The 21,839-nt window shown below is 39.3% G+C and overlaps 1 protein-coding gene across 4 annotated transcripts in view; it reads left to right on the top strand.

Moving 5' to 3' along the window:
* Nucleotides 1–21,833, top strand: part of caln2 (calneuron 2) — a 36,594-nt gene extending 14,761 nt beyond the window's left edge. For 3 of the 4 annotated variants that reach the window (XM_025065914.1, XM_025065913.1, XM_008332531.3), the window contains 5 exons: nucleotides 441–565; nucleotides 6,110–6,253; nucleotides 8,628–8,740; nucleotides 16,808–16,961; nucleotides 20,965–21,833. In XM_025065914.1, coding sequence (XP_024921682.1) covers nucleotides 448–565; nucleotides 6,110–6,253; nucleotides 8,628–8,740; nucleotides 16,808–16,961; nucleotides 20,965–21,092 — 657 coding nt within the window. In that variant the 5' untranslated portion in view covers nucleotides 441–447 and the 3' untranslated portion in view covers nucleotides 21,093–21,833. Of the gene's footprint in view, nucleotides 1–440; nucleotides 566–6,109; nucleotides 6,254–8,627; nucleotides 8,741–16,807; nucleotides 16,962–17,078; nucleotides 19,655–20,964 lie in introns of those variants that run through there. The other variant, XM_025065917.1, reaches the window with a different exon arrangement.
* The last annotated feature ends 6 nt before the right edge of the window (nucleotides 21,834–21,839 follow it).

Here is a 21,839-nt window from a genome sequence, read left to right as displayed (position 1 = left end):
TGCTGTAAGGAGATCTAGTCTTGCCTGGTGCGTCATGAAGTCAGTAGATCTGGCAGTTTAAAAAGAGACAGCATATGTCACGGTACATAAGTACATTTGACTTTAGAGCAGACTGAAGAATGGAAAAGAAAGAGAGAAGGATTGCTGAATAATAACGCTGCACAATAACAGTGGAATATTTGTGTGACAGCAGTGTATTATTATTTGATTACATAATTTCTGTCTGTGAATCACTTCCAAAAAAAAAAAACAATGGCTTCTCACACAATCAAGTGGCGCCCCTGAGTGGAAGAAACACTCTTTTCTTCACTTGAGGCCACATGTGCACACTGCTGTGCCTGGAACTTATACACAGGGGAAAAAATCCTTCTCTTGTCTTAGAACATAATCAGTCATGCAAAGGTGTTTAAGTATAAATTCTTTGTGTGTGTGATTTGCAGGGAGAAGATGCCATTCCACCATGTACGAGCAGGGCTGCTCTATCCAGACAACTACCTGAGCAACTCCCTGACGGAGGACAGGGAAGCCTTCCAGCTCACCAGCCTCTCCACAGAGGAGCTGGGAGGTAAGTGTTGGTGGTGGATGGTGGAAATATGAGGGGGTACCGGGTATATTGTGTAGTTGCACTTTACCAATTAATGTTTGACTGCTTGAAATTGCTCTTACATTTCCCCTGTCCTCCTGGGGTTAGGGTTTTCCATCTTGCCATTATGGGTCTTTGGAAATTGAATCAGTCGCTGGACTCGCTCCATCAGTGCTGGAGAGAAGTGAAATATATTGAATCAAGCATGAATTACCAAAGCAGTGTGTTAATATTTATATCCTAACACAAGTTTTCAATCTGTCTTACCGTGAAATTTACATCGGCTGTCTGCTGAATGTAGCTCGACGTTATTTCAAATTTATCATGTTGCCCAGTTTTTTTTACACCACTTCTGGAAAAAATATTTGGCTCCCTAGGTGACCAAGTTTAAAAAAGTTGCTTGAGATTTAAACGTCTGACTGGGAGAAGTATGGTGAGTTACATGGTCGTGTGTCTGTGTAGGTCGCCCTCTGTCAATGTGATGGTGTCATAAAATACCTGTCGACACAACTTCGACTTTATTCTTAGATAAATGTGTAATCCTGATGAGATCCCCATTCAGTCAATTAGCCAAGAGACCCATAGGAAGATGTGAGAAATATGTGTCTGTTGGAGTAATGCAGTGACTGTTTGTTTTATCAAGCAGGTCTTTATATTGAAAAGTAAACCGGTGGTTTGATCAGGAACAGGAAACTGTATAATTGTTGTTTTCTTGAATCTCTTTAACTCAACAATCGTTACACTGCATAGAGTGCTTCTGGATTTTTCTTCAACTTCACTGGCAATAGCTGCAGTAATCAGTGATGGGTAGCTGCAGGCTGTTGGAAAGATCTCCAGGGTAGGTTTTACCGTAACTCGACATCAAGGTGAGTTCTGCGTCAGAATAGTTGTTCTGTCTTTAAGTTGAGTCGTTAGAAAGACGTTTTATGTTTCCGCAGTCTTTTTGGTTTACATCTACTGATGTGAATCCTGACATAATTTCACACACATATATGTACTTTGTAAATTGTTCGGTTTTGTAAGGTCCAAAGAAAAACAAGTAATCCTGTTATGGAGTGAAGGCGCAGAGTGAGCTGCTGTCTCTGTGTCATGTTTAAACATGCGGCCTGCTGTATTTTGCATGAATAGGCTTTGCTATAAAGTACTTTGTAGCATAAATCTTTTAATCCACCGTCCCCTGTGCACAATTCAACCCAGTTCTCTCAAGCAGTGGCTGCAGTCAACTCAGCTGCACACTCTACACACTGACCGAAGCATCTAATGATCACTGGTCTGGTTGGACTCTGTCTGTGAAGGGCACTCAGAAGGTCATAGGAGTTGCGTATCTTTCTAAACCTATTATCTAAATTATATTTGGATGCTAAACATCCAAATATTATAATAAGTCATTATCTAGTTGCTTTGAGCAACAGATCCACTCCCAAATGAACAGAAACGGAAAACCCTGGTGTTTGGCCGCCGGCATTTGAAAATGTCTGAGCCCGCATCAGCGTCATGCCGAAGGTTCTCTTTGGATCATCTGTTAGCGGAGATAGATGGCTAGTTAATCACCCCGTGTTAGACTGCCACCATTCCAGCCACTGGAAGTCTGTTTCATCAGTCACACAGTGAACATGTACAATCCTTAGGGGTTGACTTTGTAATAAAAAGTCACACACAGTCAGGACCCACATACGCCTAGATGCACAAACACACGCAGACGTTGCACAGTAATGCATCAGCAGCTCGATCATTCTCACCCTATTGAAAATGTACTCTCACGGCTGAGCTGCATACAAATACATTTCACTTTGTTTTGCAAGGCCACACACTCACCCACATTTCCAGTCTGGTCTGCTCTGATCCTCACTTTATAGAGAGAGGACGGAATCACGCCGCTTGGCTCTGGTTATGAGTGGCGGAGGTTTTACAGGCTAAGATTGGAGCTGTAACTAAAGTCGGGCACCATGACGATCACGGCTTCATCAGGTTTTGTTGTTCGCTGCTTAGGCTTTGTACTGTGCCCGTATGAACTGTAGCCAGTCTCACAGTTTCTCTGTAGAGTATTAGGCCCTGATGTGCCAATTTATGTTTGTGTTTTTTTATTTATTATCCTTCAATTCTCTTATCTTTATTGTAATCAGATTTGTTCAGTATGGTGTGGTTATTGAATTGTTGCCCCTTAACTTTTCCCACATGCTTTGCCAAGGCTGACAAGAAAAAAAAAAGAAAAAGAAAACAGAAAACTGAGACGATCTTATTACACCGAGGAAGGCAGTAGCAGCATGTCAGGACAAGAATATTAATGATGAACAGCCTGAAAGAGAGAGAGAGAAATGGATGTCATGTAAAATTCATTGTTTAAGTTAGGAAAAGGGATTCATCCTGTTGAAATTGTGATTTTTCAATTCAGCGGTCTAGCTGGATATTATTCCTCTGAGTGAATTTCTGCTAAATCCCAGACAAAAGGGACTTACTTTTTTACCACAAAACACGGAAATATTAAGCATTCGAATGTGAAAAGTTGTTGAACAAAGACTTGCAAAGTCTGGCTCTGCGGTCTTCGAGTCGATAAAGCGAATCAGTCCCCCTCACTTTACCTTGATCACTTTGCACCTCAGCTCTGATGGTGCACACCAACTGACTAGCCTTTAGCTAGTGATTGAGCAGTGCGACTTCTGAGGTGCTTGTTGGTTTGCAATTCTGCAGCGTAAACAGATAGAGGCCTCGTGAGATGCCTGTGTTTACTTACATTTTCAAGTCAGAAGAGAAGCGCTCTACGTGGGAGGAGAGAGTCGGAAATGCTCTTGGCAATACTGGTGGTAATTGAGTTGTGTAGAGAGATTGGGACAGGCCCTCAGGATTTGTAAAAGGCAATAAGTATATAAACACATGGTACAAACAAGGAGAGAGAGGCAGAGACGGAGAGGAAGGAAGAGGGAGTTCACTCTCACCTTTATTTGCCTGACAGGAAGGTCGCAGCACTTTCATTTAATAGTAAAGCTGAGAGTATTCTGTGGCGGGGAAGCACCTTTGAGCATCATCTACAAGACCGCTCTGTTAATCATTCATCTCATTTCATGGATTAGTCTTTCTCCCTGACAGGACAGCCACCGAGAGCTCACACTTTACAATTCAGAATAACACTTTAAATGGACAAAGACACAGGATAAACATTTTATCATTTTCTTTCTTCATGAGTTACTGATAAATATGCACATTTTAAGTTGACCAATGTGGAAAAAGTAGTTTTCTAGATTCTATATGTTTATGCACATTTATTTCTAGTTTAGTTATATTTCTACCATTTATATCTAACACATTCAGTCCGTAACATGTCTTACATTAATTCCAGCCCACTGACCAATACTCAAATATATATTTACTCTTTACTGCAATAAGCCCTTCAAACCATTAAATATGCCGACACCTTCTGCAAACATGCTATAAATATTATGAAACACAGTGAAGAAGCCCACTGGGGTTGGTGTTCCTGCCTCAGAGCTAAAAGGTGAGTGGATGAATGCTCTGTGGTAACAGACGGTCTTTCTGGGAGCCCCTTGTGGGTGGGTTTTCTCTAGGCTTTATGCCACAGCCCTACAGTTTTCCCACATCACTTACACGTGCACCCAAGATTAGCTTGGTTACCATTGACTGGTAGAATACTTAATTACTTACATAATTACTAAATTATGCCAAATCAGGTCTTAAACATCACTGGTTAAAAGTTGGTCCCTGGATTTCATGGCAAATTTGTGACGATTAAAACTAAAAGTTTTTAACTCTATTAGACGTTTGCCTTTTGATTGTCATTCACGTTTTACATTGTTATATGAATGTAATTTTCTCTTTAATATAATTCTTTTTATAGCCATTTATATGGCTGCAAACATTCTATTTAAAGCCATTAAGACCCTTAGGCTGGTCACTGTGTTGTTTGTTTGCATCCCTGTTTTATTTATTTATTTATTTTTAAGGAAGCCACTGTGGAATATTCTTCATCAGATTAAGACAGTTTGTTCTGCCACATTGATTTAATATTATTGACCTCTTTTTACTAATAGCCCTGTTGGAAATGCTTTATTTCTGAAAAATAACTGTTTAACTGTATGCTTGTCAAACTGACATTTTTGGGGCATTATCACAAATTCATGACATGGCATGCATTGTCAAACACTGTAATGTTGCATTTTCTTTGTGTCATTTGTCAACTTTCAGTTTCTTGAGAAACTAGAAACATTATTATTTATTTACTCCAAATAATTTGTCATTGCTAAACAATGTGCCAATACCAAATACATTTTCACTAGGTAGCAGCAGAAGACAACAAAAAGTAAAGGAAAAGTTTGTTTCAAGTTGCGTTCAACAGACCCAGTCTTTGACGTCACAATCTGTGATAAACTTGAATGACAAATACAAAATAATGTTTTTGTGTTTTTATACTAATGTCAAACTGTGCAGTGGCAGAAGCAATAAATGTAAAACTAGTACTGTTTATTCGGTCTGCGGATTGTGACACCATACTTATTGGCTCTTCTACCTGTAGAGGAATATGTGGCTCACTGGCTTTCAAAACTCTGCATAATTTTCACATTTCTATCTACTGCTTGGAGCAGTTCACTTATGTTTTATGCTTTTTTAAAAGCTTTATCGCTATCAAATCCGAAAAAAACACTCTTATTCTGCTGATCCGAAGCAGTGAAGCTGTGGTGTAGAAAATGAAAGCAGTCAGGTGGAAATATCCTGCAAGTCTATAAGGAGTGTGTCACTAGATGTGACCTTTAGAATACACAACTAATCAATTCATTGACTGATGACGACTCAACAGTATGGAGTGTAACTGCTTTAGGCTCCACAAAAGAATTTGTGACGACGGTCAAAGGAAACCATGCTGAACATAAAAGAAATGGAGGAGAAAAAAAGCTCAGCCGTAGTGTCATAAAACCGTGCACCTCAACTCCCTCCCTAAGAGGTTAGTAGATCTATTTGTAGTATCTCCTGTCACTGCTCCTGGGGAGCAATTATCCAGGGAACACCATTCTTATTTGCACAAACACAAGAAAAGGTTGGAGTGAGAACACCTCATTTTAAATGTAGTAAACAACCAAAGCCGATGGCAATCACACTTTATTAATGTCGGAAGTTAAATTAGCTCCAATAACAATGTAATAATGGAAGGAAGAGTAAACATCAGGCCTAATTCTGCATGTCTCAGACACAAATCCCGTGGAATCGAACCATTGATCTTCTTGCTGTAAGGCAACTACTACTTTATGCTCGTGCTGTGTAAAATAGCATCGGTAAAATGGAGAAAATGCACTTCCTTGAAATGATTTTCCATAAAGACAAGAGAAAAACCTTCTGTTGGTTTAGTCCAGTGGTTCTCAATTATTTTCTGTCATGCATATTTTTATCTGTACAAACCACTGTATGAGTTGCTGCCACCTAGTGACTGGAGGCTTGTTATCATTTAAGCATTACAGCAGTGGTGCAGTGGTTTTGTCATTGGTCAAACATATTGTGATAAGTTGTGTGTTTGTCACGCAGAGATCCGCGAGGCATTTCGTGTCTTGGATCGTGATGGGAATGGTTTCATCTCCAAACAGGAGCTGGGCATGGCCATGCGCTCCCTAGGTTACATGCCCAGTGAAGTGGAGCTGGCCATCATCATGCAGAGACTGGACATGGATGGTAAGACACTACATAAGGACACACAGTTTGGTGCATTCACTGAGAAAATACGTGGAAAAACAAGCTTTTCATACATGGACAAATGAGTGTTAGAAAACTGAGCGCGATGTTTGTTTGTTTTTGTTTATTATTCATCAGACACATATTTGTATGAATATTAATATTGGTTTATTTTCCTATTTTTATGAAATGTAACGCACTGTTAAAGGATGCCTCAAAAAGAGACATTTCCTTCAGGCCAAATCGGATTTTAGATTACAGTCTTGTCTTGTTAGGAGTAACAGCTTGTCAATTGTCAAAAAATAAACTGCCCTGTGGGCAATGAAGACAGAATCTTTACGCTCCTGCTTCTTAAACTAAAGCTGTTCTTGTAAATTCACTGCGGACTCACATTTACCCACTCTCTTCATCACAAACAAACTGGTCGATCTCTCAGCTGGGTCTGATCTGCAGGAGCTGAACGCATTTTTCTTTTCCCCCCACGAGTGCCGCTCTAACTGAGAGCAGCTCTGCCATTGCTCCGTGGGGAGACAATATGTCAGTGGCCTATCAGTATCTGATAAGGTCTTCAAGGTTTTCCCCAGAACAACTGTTTTTTTTAAGGACGTCAATTATTGTCACGTGTTTGACATCCTGCACACTCTGTGTTCCTTCTCCAACTTCTGGTTTCTATTGTCTACATCACCCGGGAAAATGTAAATGAGTCGATATTTTTTTTAAATGACCTTAAAGTGATTGTCCAAATAAGGACCCGATGTACCCAACACTCCAGTAAAGTTGAAGTTAAGTTTCATCCATGCATATTGTACACATTGAATAGACAGTTAGTTAACTAGGAGACAAACTCAGTATCAGCGACTGGAGTTTGAGGGTGACATTTAATCTGCGGTGACAGCAGGGAGCAGGTGGAGGAGGAGTCGCAGAGTCGGAAATTTATACTGTAGATAAGAGCAATCAAAGCCGGTAAATGCAACACTGAGTACATGTGTGCACACAAGGAGGTCGTCGGAAAGGTGAAGGTACAGAGAGTAGAGAAAATGAAGGTGGATGAGTTGAAACAGCTGCACTCAGCCATCCAAAGCAACAGCCAACACAACAAAAGAGGTGAAGGAGAGGGGCAGACTGACAGAGTGATGGAGGAGAGGTGTATGACACAATGAAGGCAGCCGGGGTGGAGAGACAGGTCTCTACAGCAGGAGCGGAGCCTGCTATACTGTATATGGTTGGAGAACCAAGATCTAAATGAATGGAAATCTCTACATTGAACGGAATTGTGATGAAGTGTGAGAGTCAGTGTTTAGTTGCAGCTGTGTGGTGTTTTATCATCTTAGATCATATGAAACCACACAGGGCTAAATGATAACCTTTGACTGGTCTCCTCAAAGTGAATACATGATGGTAGGTTAAGAGGCAACTCCAGCAGCTTCGACATGATTATCGTTACATACTACTGACCTGCTGTGAATTTGCTCGTTCGTACTCCTCTCCGTGTTAGACATCACTTAGTACAATGTTCTTCATTTAATTCTATGAATGAATTGCTTTTTATATATCATAGCATGTGAATGTGACTTGTGGTTTTATAGCAGTTATTTATTGTTCTTTGAAGAGCAGAGACAATCATAAATGGTATTTTTGAAATTCTCCCTGCGGACAATCATTAAGCCCCTCCCCGTTTTAGATAAATACAGCGTCATTGGTCAGATCACATTTAAAATGGAGGGGAATTGATCCAAATGTCAGAAGGGCAGATTTCCTCTGCAGCAGTGAATAAACATGAGCTCACTGATTAGTTTTCCGACGAGGACATTTCAACAAACCCATAAAGCAAATGTTATCTCTTCAGTGGTACAAACACAGCAGCACTGGGACTCATAATGATGTCTTTTAATTGTGCCCCTTGTAATGGCACACCATAAAACAAACACTGGATAACTGGCTAAACTGTTGCTAATTCCAATAGTGGCTGTTTAGATAAGTCTTTGTTGTAATGTGGCTCATGAGGCACGCTGCCATGGAGACTGAGCATTAATTCCATGGGACACAGGCCGTTGATTGTAATAAAGAAGTAGAATGCATTATGCATAAGGTGTAATCATTGAATTAAAATTCCCCTAAAGTCCCTAATTCTCACCATGTCGTAAATGCCAGACACACACCTGACTTCGACGGTGGTCTTGATGCACAGATGAGCGCACATCCATCTGTTTATCTGCTTCACTGCACTTTCCTTTGTTTTTTTTTTTGCAGAAAGATAAACTTCCTCATAAAATGCATTAGCACTGGTCTGCCAACTTCCCTCTCCCAGTATCCAACTTTATTTTCTCACTGTTTTTCTTTGTCCTCCGTCATGTGTGTGTGTGTGTGCCTGCAGGGGACGGCCAGGTGGACTTCGAGGAGTTTATGACAATACTGGGGCCAAAGCTGCTGTCATCCGACAACAGAGAAGGATTTCTGGGCAACACCATCGACAACATCTTTTGGCAGGTGAGAATCAGTTCTTCGTTGTTTGAGCTGGCAACAATCAATCGCCCTCATCAATCACATCAGCCTCCCCATAATTCATCACTTTATCCTTTTCATCTCCTCTGACTTCCTGTTCCTCCATCTGTGATTGCCAGCACTAAGAACAAACCTCACTTCCTACAGTACAGCCCCAGTTGTTGCTTAAAGCTGGCACAGACACGCACATACACAAACACACTCCTACACACACTTTTGTGCCCCCCCGCCTGCTTTTTCTTTTCCCTGTCAAACAGAGAGTCTATTTTTTCTTTCAACTCAGGACCCTGAAGGAAAATAGACCTGCTGAGAATTAAGTGTGTTTCTGCATGTGTGTCTGTGTGTGTGTGTGTGTGAATGTTTTGGTTTTGTGTCTATGTGTGTTTATGTTTCACTGTGTTGCAGGAGATATTACCATAATAAAGATTTGCAGGGATGCACCATTTTGTGGAAAAAAAAAAGTCTGAAAGTTGAAGCTTACTAGTTTCCAAACTGGGCTCTGTGGTGATTAAAGCTGCATCTACATACTTTGTGTGAGTCTTTTTTAGAACTGTTAGAGAGAACTCTTTTTTTTTCTCACAGAATTACATGCCTCTTAGGTAGAATATGAAACTGAGATAGTGGGAATTTGCAACAGAGTTTGGATGGAGGAAAAACGTTCCTCAGATCAGACTTTTCCAATCCACTGATCCAATGTAGGGTTATGGTATTTTGAATATTGGCTAATGGATGCTCCAGTAGAGGAGTGGGAGCTGATTGGTGGTTAATCAACTCTATTTCATCAGCCTGGTGGATCACAGATGACAGCAGTTAAAGTAGAACACCTCTGTCCTTGGGCTCCACTTAAGAATAACTCAGCATAAATGTGTGTGTGTGTGTTTACGGCACATTCCAAACTTAACACTTGTCGTTAACAATAAAGGTATAACTGCAGAAAAAGAAGGGAAATTGAACTTGTGATGATGTTCACATTCTGTGGCTCTTGAAAAAGCAGCGTAGTTCTAGAACATATAGCCCTATATTTTATATTATATTTTGATGCAATATTAATTTGCCCGTATCTAAATTTACAATTAGCTTTGAGGGAATGTGTGGATTCAGAAAATGTCTATTTTTGTGCAGTTCCTGGCACATCTGTGGATTTGATGACTCAATCAATTTGATTTGGGAGGAAAAAAATAGGTGTGTAAAAAAAAAGGTTTCCTTATTAATCCATTCATTGTTTGTAGAGAGAAAAAAACACAAACGTTTTTCTATCGTAAAAACAGGATTTAGTGTATGAAAGGCTGCAAGGCTTGGAGAAAGATGAGAGACTGGTGAGGGAAAGGAGACAATATAATATGAGCAGAAGGAAACGGTGCAGTAGTGGCAGAGCAAGGAGGAGAGGGGGGTGCCCCACATAGAGATACAACAATATAAGTGTTAACCACAGAGGAAAAGAATGGGAGAAAATGAAAGAAAAGGTACAAGAGAGTGTGAGTCATGAAGGTCACGCACAGTGTGCATTTCATGGGCGATTTAAAATGTCCACCTCGCACATGCTGTAGATAGAGACGGACCAAGAGAACAGACAGAAAAACAAGAGATGAGAGGGAGGGTGAGCAGCAGGGAATAAAAAAACAGAGAGCTAAAAAACACAGAGTTGAAAGTAAAAAAAAGGTAGAGAAGTGGTGGAAGGAAATGTGACTGAGGGGAGAGAAAGAGAGACAAAGAGGGACAGAGAGAGAGACGAGAGTCATTTACAGACCTCAGAGGGAGACAGGCAGAGAGGGGGAGTCATTGTGCTGAAAAGGGAAAGATGCAGGAGAAGCAGGCTGACTCAGTTCAGGTAATCTCCCCGCACAGTCAGGTGTATAATGATGGGCTTCATTGAGGAGGCTGATGGTGACATCAAGTGTATGTATTTACATTGCATTCAAACCAGAATGCATTTGTCTGCGTCTGAAATAAATTTGTCCCTGCATTTGAAATATCTATTCTATCTATTTTTTTTTTTTTTTGCTTCGCTGTTTATTTTCACACTCACCCCAGATCAGAGCGAAACCTTAGGGGATATTTAGATATCAGCTTTGAAAATCCATTATACACCAAGTCACCACATTTATGCTGAGACCCAGTCCATTACAGTAGAAAAATGAAAACACCAAGTCTCCTGCTGCACATTAAGCCACAGTGGAGAAATGCAGTTATTTTCCCTTCACATTTAATTGGTGTCCAAGACAGTGTGTATAAACAACACCTTTAAACCTTACATAGTTATACCATTATTTTATTATCAATGCATTTCTGTCACATATAACCTAAATATAGATGTAACCCTGAGCCGTTCATTGGATGCTGCATATTCAGTATTAAATTGGTGATGTGTAGAGATGTGTCGTTAAACAAAGAGTAGAATACTCATATTGACTTGTTAAGTGGTATGAATTTGCAGTAGTCTGAGGTTGTTTATTTTAGTCCAGTGATAGATACAGCTGTCATATGCCACGATGTGACAAAAGTGGACCAAAAGATGACACTAGCAACACACATCAAATTGTTAGTGAAAATGAACGTTGAAACACAGACATCAAAACTGCTTTGATCGTTAATTATATACAATATTTATCTGGAGATATTTTGTGCCTGCTATATTTTATTTTATTTTGTTTTTTGGTGTAGGTCAACACAGCTGCCCTTAGCGCCCCTGAACCACAGTTTTAACACCATAACTATGTGTTAAGACCACAGGTATAATTAAAATAATGTTAAATTTAAGTCTTTATTCTGCAGATTAGTTAATACTCTCCTGTGATCTGACAGCTGGTGTAGCCTGTTCCTTTATCAAAGTCATAAACAAAACTTTAAACTACTACAAACCCGAGGTGTGGAGCTAATGGCCTCAAAGCTCCAGGTGTTTTTTCTAATCCACAAACTTTAGGTATTATAAGCAGCACTGCAGCCCAGGTCTAGTCTGTAACCACACTATTGCTAATTGTTGTTTACAGAACCCATGATTCATTAAAATACATAAAAAAATAACCTTGATGATGTGAGTTCCAAATACTAGGTCATACACCCTGCTGGCTGGATTAATTACTGCACACCTCAGCCTTTTCTACCACATTTCATGTCTACATCCATTTTTAGTGCAATTATGACACAGCAGAACTGATCAACGCAGCACGTTCATAAGAGAAGACAACAACCACTGTCAGATACCTTTACACTAACTGTGTTCCATCAGTTCAGAACGACTGTATATCGGGTACAAGAGTCGAAAATTAGTTTTCCAAATGCGTGAGTGTGTATGGGTTGAATACTGATGTCAGTCCCAGACAATCATTTTATCCAAATGGAGGACATTTGGTTCACAAGCACTACAGCTGCAAAAAACAAGAAGGACGTTTTATTTTCTAAAATGTCTCTCTTTTGTCTCTGATGTAAAAACCCGTCTGTCTGGTCATTTCAGTTTCTGCACCACACAACATCCAGAGCAGCTTTCTAATGTAGTGGACAAGCATCTGGTCTTGTTTTTTTTTTTTTCTCTCTTTCTGTGTTTACCAGCTGTTAGTGTTGTCCCTGGAATCAGAACCTGGACACAACAGAAGAAGGACAGAATTATGTAGTTCGATGCCAACGACAGGCCCGTCACTACATTTGTTGATACAGTCTGCAATGTTCAACCTCATGACCACCATTGCTAAATGTAGACGAGAATGTGTTGTCACTCTGTTGCATAATGCTCGAGCATTTGGTGGTAGGTTTCGTTCGTAGTGTTGCACTGTGGGGGAAATTATTTTAACAGCAGTGTCTTTAAAGAAACCAGGATTGTGCATTGTTACATTGAGTATTTTCTTTCGATAACAGAATTTTTTAAACCCACTAATAGAAACCGTCTGCAACTTCTGGGACTGAGTCTGTTTCTGAGGATCCAATTAATCTATAATTCATCTCAGCCGGGCTTTTGCTTCTGCAGCATTTGTTAAAAATAACATCTTATAACAGCAGGTCCGTGTGTGACCACAGTGTGGAGAGAGTCATGTCCATTATAGCCTGCACAGATCCAACAGAAAAGCAGCCATTTTGGGGAGCGCTGAGTGGCTTCCAATAGAGAAGCAGAAGCTGCATATGAACCTGAATGTGTGACCTTGACACCCGGTGTAAAATGAAAAAGAAATGGTTGGGAAAAAAAAGCCCAAAAGTGGCGAAGACAGAAAACAAAACTTGCAGGTTGTCACTTGGAGTGACCTTTAATAAAATGGGGTCAGGAGACAAAGCAGGTGGTCGACAGGTGAAAGAAGTCTGAGCTGTGAGGCGACAAAGAAAGTAAGCTAGGAAGGACGGTTGGTTTGAAAACACCTGTTCCTCTGATTGATGTGAGCTGGCTCTCCTTGTATGTCACCGTTCACTGCTCCTGGACTTATGGTTTATTTCAGTGTGCACACACACACACACACCCATGCACATGTACCCACACCCAAATGCAGACACACCACAGATTCACTTAATTGCATAAAAGACAGCCACTTGAGTCATTATCTCCACATCATCCTCGTGTGTGCCTGCGTTTGTGTGGATGTCCTTCAGAGGCAGGAGGGGAATTTCTCTCTGCCGGTTTTTCTAAGAGGTAGCAGCCCCTCACCCACACCCACTCCCAAAACTCCACACATGCACGGTCCAGACAGCAGTGTGATACCATCCTCATGTTCCTGTCCTGAGCTGTCATCTTGTCTGTACATGGCTGCAGACCAGAATTTTTTTAAACCATTTTCCCACTGAAAGCAGATGTGTGCATTGCCCAAAAAAAGAGCAGAAATCAAGCAGCTCACAGTCAAAAGCCTTTAACTCTCCTCTCACCTAGAGTGACATCCAAGGTCACATGAGTCATATCAGTTCCTTGGATAAAAATTGTTTCCCTTATATATATATATATGTGTGTCATGGAACTTCACAGTGCTTTTGGTCACGGCACTGTGTACAGTTCAGCCATAGGCAGCTGGAAAATGTTTATCTTGGTTTTTTTTTTCCACTCTTCGTGTTAGAGTTGAAAAATCAAAATGAATGGATGAAAAAATGGATGTTGATTGTTATACAGTGAAGAATAAGAACTTTATTGTTTTTGATTATTTCTTAAATAATCAAAAACAATGACATTTAAATCTTTGTTTTGCATACCTTGATTTCCCCTCTCGTCCATTCACCAAAATCGCTTTTCACCAAAATCTGTGGTGTAGTCATTGGTCAAACTATAATATATATATATATACATATATATATATATATATATGTGTGTGTGTGTGTGTGTGTGTGTGTTGAGAGCGAGAGAGGGTTGACAAATACTAAATTGTAACTAAAAGTCAAACCAGAAACTGTTTAAAATAGTCACTGAACAATGAAAATGTAAAATGGACTACACACTTGTATTAGAAATGCATTTTTAAGAAAAAAGTATTTTAAAAAGATGATTCAAAAACGTATGTGAAACAGCAAAGAACCCGAGGAATTCTCAGAGAAAGAGCCTTTTGAACTAGCCTACTTGATCAGGTGTCTGACGCAAATTATTATAACTCACTGCAATGACACAAATTTCCTCTTTGTGTGTGTGCGTGTGTATGTCTGCACACGAATGTGTGCATAATTACAATATAAATCACAGGAAGAGGCAGCAGTCGGCTCTTTCTGGTTAGATTGAAATCACATTTTTTTCACGTTTTATTGCTGCACATTAACTCATACAGACGCAGTAAATAGGTTGGTAATGTAACTGTTTCTGTATGTAGAATGGCCATTTTATCATGAGTGTGAGTGGATGTATGTGTCTCTGTGTTGTTTTTATTTCAGTGAGAAACAATAAAATCTGGGGATCTGTATGAATGGATGGGAGGCCTCCAGTGAACATTTGGACAAGAATGATTCACCATAATTATTTTAGTTAATATATTCTATAATATGTAATGTCAGCTAATGAAGCAATTTTTTGTTGGACTGGCATTGTACTTATAGTAATATTTGACTATGTTAACAGGCAAAATGTTTTTGTTTAAATATTGCCCCATTTCTACAGTCTGTAGTGCTGTTGAGCAATTTGCTTAGGAAGTGTAACAGCTTACTTACTTATTTAAAAATTTAAAAATCTCTAACACATGATTCCTGTAACGTAATGTGTGAAATTAATCAGATTAAAATTGTATTGCATGAGCACAATGACATGCACTGTTTTTCCAATAAGTCCACAGTCCGTCCACTTATCGTTGCTCTAAAACATTTTGCACAAACTGAGAGAAAAAATACTTAGTTTCATGCAAGAACCTTGCGCTTAAAATACATTCTGAACTCCCAGCATGCATTTGTGGAGGCTTCAACTTCAGGTCAGACGCCTGGCTTGGATCAGAGCGCCTCACTGAGCACTGGGTAGTAATTAAGTCTACAGTTGACAAGATGACTGACACAATAGTCAAATGAATTGCGAGCGACTGTAGACTGATTAATATTGTTGAGGACAAAAGATTGCGGAGTGTTGAATGAAACTCGCTACTCTTTCTGCAAGTCAAGATGAATAGTAATGACTACCAACTACCAACTATGGAAAACTGTTTTTATTGACATTTTTCTATTTCAATAATCCCATCATGTGGATTGGTCACAAATTAGAACAGGTCTAGAACATGTGTTTCTATGTGTGATTATTTATCTTTCTGTTGTGTTCTAGCAAAACAGTATATAGAAAAAAAATCATATACTTATACTCATGATTAATCAGGATTATTACACAGCTACAATTTATTCAACCACATTTTATGCATCGTTCGATCGCCATGAAATACATTTATTTTGAAAGTGAATCACATTTTCTTTGCATGGCGAATTTCTTTAAAAAGAAAATGCGTTTTGCTGCTTTCACACATTTAAAGTGTGTACTTTTGATATTTAGACCTTTGACTGAGACAAACTGAAAATGATGGAATAGCTTGACTTTTAAAAAGTGCAGCTCTTACACCTGCTTCCTCTTACCTCTCATTATCCAGATTTTGCGATGCACTTAAAACACTTAACATTTAGTAATACACTTAGCTCTGTCAAGTAATGCGACCTGATCTGCTGGCCCATGTATACGTCATCACAAAGTAGGCTCTGGAGAAAGAAGCCCTGTTCAAGACTAGTACTACTTACTTGACATCACTTTTTAAAAACTGCAATATATAAGCTAACCAATTATTTAGGGGAAGCAATAAAACTGAACCAACGTATAACTTCCACAGCAATCGTCAGCTGTTTCACTCAAGTAAACAGTTGTTGTTTTATCAGGGCTGGGGGCCGTAATGCTCAGCTTTCGGCAAGCAGAGCAATTAAGCACCAGCCAGATTAGCGTCCCCTTGCTGAAATGAGCAACCCTCCTTCCCAGTCGCAACTCTTTTATGTTCCGACTACTATTGTCTGCCAGTTCTGTCTTCTCCATCTGTGTTCCCTCGATTTCCTGTCCTCTCCATTCTTCCCTTTCCTCTCATCTCTTCTTTGACTCTCCGTCGGCCCCTCTTTGCCTCCATGTGTCCATCTGTTGTGTCAAAGCAAGTGACTGGTTATGTCAGATATAAATTCAGACATACTGTAGTTGCTAAGCATCTGTGTGTGCGCATGCACATGTTTTTGTAAATTGCCTTTGGATTTGATTTACAGACAGAAAGGGATATGATGAGTTTGTGGTGGCTCTAGGCTTTAAAAAATGGATCCTGGATAACTCTTCACCAAATAATTCTATTCTGTTTTTACACACACGCACAGACACACATGCCTAATTATTCATCAACCTGGAAATAGGACCTGTTGTTAGCAGGAAATCATAACGCAGTTCCATATCAGCTCACACCTTTCCTGGTTACACACTCTACCCTATACATGACACATGTACTATATGGCAATGTTTTTCAGAAGCCAAGATTTTTCTACCACCACTGCACATTTCACACCTCATTCATGTCTTCTAAATGTGTCCGAATTGGAGCCAGTGTGTTGAATTTCTGTCTATACATTGATCTCTGCGTGTATGTGTGTGTGTGTGTGTGCCCCCTGCAGTTTGACATGCAGCAGATGTCTCTGGATGAGCTAAAGCAGGTGCTCTTCCACGCCTTCCGGGACCACCTGACAATGAAGGACATAGAGAACATCATCATCACTGAGGAGGAGAGCCTCAACGAGAACTCAGGGAACTGCCCTGAGTACGAGGGAGGTGAGCATCTGCAGAATGTAATGTAAAAACAATGTTTGTCCTACAGTCATTTGTCAACGGCCCACCACAGCCAACCTCTGTGACATTCTTCCGTTGTATTTTCTTTTCTTTTGCCAGGACCTTCACAGATCAATAAAGTTCTCATATTTACGTGCAAAAGAGGGTTGACCTGTAGCCAAGAGGCTGCTTACATTTTCTACCTTACACATTAAAGGCAGGCCACGGAGACAATAAATGTGCAGCTTGTCCACAGGGGGTGCTGTAAACATCTTTTTAAATGCCCCAGTCTAAAATTTGAGTGTACAGATCAATGATATTGTTTTACCTGAATCTAAAACTGTTTTATTATTATTATTATTTCCCAAGAGCTAGTACTGCATCCAGCTTTCAAGCCCAGTGAATGTACTGCATATAAGCCTTACACTATTTCACGTTGCAATAAAAACTTAGAATTTAAGAAACACTTACAAACTAATCTTTAAAAATCTTAAAATTGTCTTCCTTGAAACCAAAAATAATAATTTTGGAAACGTGTTATTTACAGTTTATCTTCCACTTGCATTGTTCACTACTTCTTTTTGGGCTTCAATGTTCGCAATTACACATCAGTTGGTATTACTGCCACTGGTTACACTGGATACACTGGTTAAAATAATTCTATATACAAAGACAATCTTAAGTAATTAATATTAATTAATAATATATACCACCACCATTGCCATTAATCAAATTACTACTAAATGCTATAGTAAAGTAGTATATATACTTTAATGTTATGAAATTAGCAATAAACCTTAAATGAAATAAAATTAAATTTACTCTGATTTGAATTGAAATCTTAACAAAAACCATATGCCAGTCGATAAACCAATAGAATCTTAAATGTAGGTATCTATTTAGTTGTTTTCCCATCCTGTTTCTTTACTAGCTGGATGGAAACGTCAAAAAAGACAAAGAGGCTCAAAGTTTGTCTCGGCACAGTTATTGGGAGTCGCACTGACCTTTATTTATAATTGTCAGCAAGGAACAAAAGAAAGTTGCTTTGAAAAATATCCAGACCAATTCCTTTGAGCTCAGTTTGCCCGTAGCCTCCTGTAGGTGAACTATAGAGTTCTCAAAGACAAACAGTACACCTTCACTTTATCACATAAGGAAAATCAGTCAAAATAATTATTGTGATGGATATTATTGTGTACAGTATAGGTCATATCACTGGGAGTCAGACTTTGCACCAGTGTTAAACCACAGTTAGGAAACTCCCCAGTTTAATATTCTGGGCTTGGTTTTAAAACTGCTAAGTCAGTAACTGATTTTAAGAATAGGAAACATCAGTATTTCCCCCTGTTTTATTTCTTTTCCACTCTGGTCTTTTAATATGCACCACATTTTTACGCTGCTGTACACCCGACAAACAAAAGCTCCATCTGGATTCTTCCGGAGGAAATAGAACTGAGTATCTCTGATGCTCTCAATAAATGTCGCTGTGAGGAACGCTCTTTGAATCACTTCCCACGACAAATTTCAAGGTCAAAACCCTAAATTCAATTAGCTAATTCAAACGATAATGACCAATGTCTCCTAGACTGCGACCACCATCAGGGCACTTGTAACTGCAGTGATGATTTTGAGGGAAAGGTCATACTCCACTAAACAGATTTAAAACTTGTATTAAATTAAAATGAAATGTTTTAAGGTCAATGTCACTGCGCTAAGATCGAGGAGCAGCACTGATGCAGGTGCGTACTGACCAGGCTCGAGTGGCTTCAACACAATCCAGAAATAAGGAAGTCTACTGTCCATAGTTAAGGCTCATTATGTCCAAGAATAATTGCATTTACAATGTAGTATTTTTACAATATGTGTGACTATTGGATGTATTCAATTTAATTAATATGAACATATTTGAGACATTATTTACACATAAGTTAGTAATTAATCATTGATGTATTTCTGTACTTAACTCTACTTTAATGTAGAGCGGGGGTTGTTTTTAAGGTGGAGAGATAAAGATCCTCTACTACATACACTGGCCACATGCCAGTTTGGTTCCAATACCAGCATCAATATTGTCTGTAAATTTCATGTTGATCATAATTCAAGGTATTTAATACACTGTTTTGTTTTTAACATGGATGTGGAAATGAAAATAAGTGATGGCTAAAAGCTGACTGCAGACCACCTAGGGACTGTGGACCCCAGTTAAAGACAAACAAAACTTTGTATTACTTTTCAAATTATCGACTAGATTCTTAAGATGCATTCAAATAGGCAGCACTCGCTGATGATGTGTCCCTTTGATATTATTTAGCATTTGTAACTCACCTTTACTGTTTTGTCATAAGTATAATTATTTAATAAAATCAGCTGTTATGTGCACCAAAATATTATTTTGTTTACATAAATTATTAATGAAATGATGAACAGGAAAATATGACAGAGGTTTCCAGCACCTCTTCCTGTTTAAAAGTCCAGTGCTATGGCGCTGCCTCTCATTAGTTATCACTGATAGATGTGTACGCTTATGCTCTAAATAATGGACTGATGTGGTAGGACTTGGCGGAAAACATATGAAAAAATACATTTTCTTTACATAAAAAACACATTTATCTTTCCAAAACTGACCGTGAGCCAGTTGTGGTGCAGTTGAAAACTGTCTCCTTGCTGTGATCAATCAAATGTGCCAGAAAGCCAGAAATGTCCTAATGAATCCGTCGGGTGCTGGCCTGCAGTCTCAGGACACAATAAAACGAGACAGATAGGAGGAAATGGAGAATTGTAGGGGCAGGAGGAGAAAAGAAGCTAAAGAATGGGTTAGAGCTCTGCTGACTTGACAGACATTGTTTTTCACAGAGTTTCTGGTGTCAAGAAAGCAGTTTGCTGTGCAGTGACACAGAGGGGTGGAGATGAAGAGATGGTAAATCTAGCCTCTAATGGAGAGATTATCCTCCTTCTTATCCTCAACTCTCTTCTTCCAAGCCTGCTTCCACCCTCTCCCCCTCCAGTGGGTCTCCAGCAGTGTTAAAATTCCACTTAGATCTACAACAAAGCTCTGACTTAATTTACGGATGCTGTATGTGAATCCAAACAACTGAGGTCGAATGAGAGGAAACTTTTGGCTGTTGCTTTTGCTGCAGGAAGAGTGTTTCTCTGTTTACCTAAAATTTCTTTTAAATCCCCACAGATTGTCTCTTTGGGGGATGTAAGCCCGAACAAATAAGAGACACAGAAAAAAAGTTTACTGGGTTTGTGTTTATAGAATAGAGCAGTGAAGTTGTTTTAGCTTTATCTACTTTGTAGATAAATGTCCACTCCATTGTATGGAACTGTTGCAGTGTCAGGCAACTACAAATAGTTTTGATTATATACAGCGTATGTACATATATATTTTGTTGTTTTGTATAAATATAGCTCACAGCTCTTTTGTTATTGTATATTATCATTAGTAGCAGTACACCTTTGTCAACATGTGATTAGAAAATAATTATGCTAATTGGATAATGTGCTGCTCCAGTCACACCCCAGCTTTCTGAGGATTCCATTTAGTGACACCAAAAATATTTTCTTTATGGATTTATTATGTACAAAATTCAGTCTGCTCTAAAGTTGAGCTAACCCTGAGCTGCTCTCCTGTCATTCACCTTCACTTCCTTCCTTGGCAGGTAAAACATACTTAGAAAAAAATTATTAGAGGAACCAACACATACTTAGCACCTCCACGGGGGGGCAGCCTATTCCAGCAGATCTGCTATTAACACAAGAATTTTAAGTGTGGGATCAATAAAGGTCAAAATTAAATGATTAGTGCCACCTAGTGGGTTTATTTGTTCCTGATAAATATTTCCACCCAGAAGCCTGACTATTTCCAGAGGTACATCAGGAGGGAAATTAATCCTGGATAAAATTAAGAAGTAAATTATCTTTGTAACTATCTGTTGCTGTAGAACCAAAGGATGTCCAGCAGGATGTAACTTTTTACCTATTCTCTTTGTATTTATTCTTTCAGTTCATCCCAAGAAGAAAAATCGTCAGACATGTGTCAGGAAAAGCCTGATCTGCGCCTTCGCTATGGCTTTCATCATTAGCGTCATGCTTATCGCAGCCAATCAGATGCTGCGGAATGGCATGGAATAGCCAATTGCACTGTGATGCATGAGGAGTGGACAGAACAACCGCGGCCTCACATCTCGTCTTTGCAGCCAAAACTGGACCAGCCACAACCCAAGCACTTCTGAACAATCAGCTGACTCTTTTTGGTTTGGATTTGAATCTGTAAGTACCCTGTGAAACAAACAATATGAGTAATGTGGACCGAATTGTATTTTATTTGCACTGTGGAAGTCACCCAGCATGGTTTACTGGACTCACTTGTTCACTGATTAACCAGAGGTGGGGAAAAAATGTTTTATATAAATCCTTAGAAAAAGTAAAACGGTTTTATTTTGCTGTTTTTAAGATCAAGACCTCTTTGAACTTGATGTGTTTTTATTTACTGAGAATGCTTATCAGGTGCTTGAGCCATTGCTAAAGAAAAAAAAAAACATTGTTCATATGTGTGTTGGAATATTTACCCCCAAGATATTGCACAGAATGAGCAGAATAAATGTCGGACACAGTATTTAAATGAATTGTAAATCTTTCACGTGTCATAATAACATCACACCTTCTGTGTAACATTTCCATCATCAGCTCAGTTCATTAGTCCTAGGGCACATGGAATATGTATGTGTATCTAAAAGGAGCACAACTCAATCCTCAGTGACGGGCTACTGCCCTGCTTTCTATGACTTCTGATGGACTGAGCTTCTGTGTGAGTGTGTAAAAGACAGGTACACAGTGGTACATACCACACACTGGCTGACAGCAGTATATTATACATCA

The sequence above is a fragment of the Cynoglossus semilaevis genome, chromosome 19 (assembly GCF_000523025.1).
Source record: "Cynoglossus semilaevis isolate Cse_v1.0 chromosome 19, Cse_v1.0, whole genome shotgun sequence".
NCBI classification, from domain to species: domain Eukaryota; kingdom Metazoa; phylum Chordata; class Actinopteri; order Pleuronectiformes; family Cynoglossidae; genus Cynoglossus; species Cynoglossus semilaevis.
This window is presented reverse-complemented; position numbering and strand designations above follow the sequence as displayed.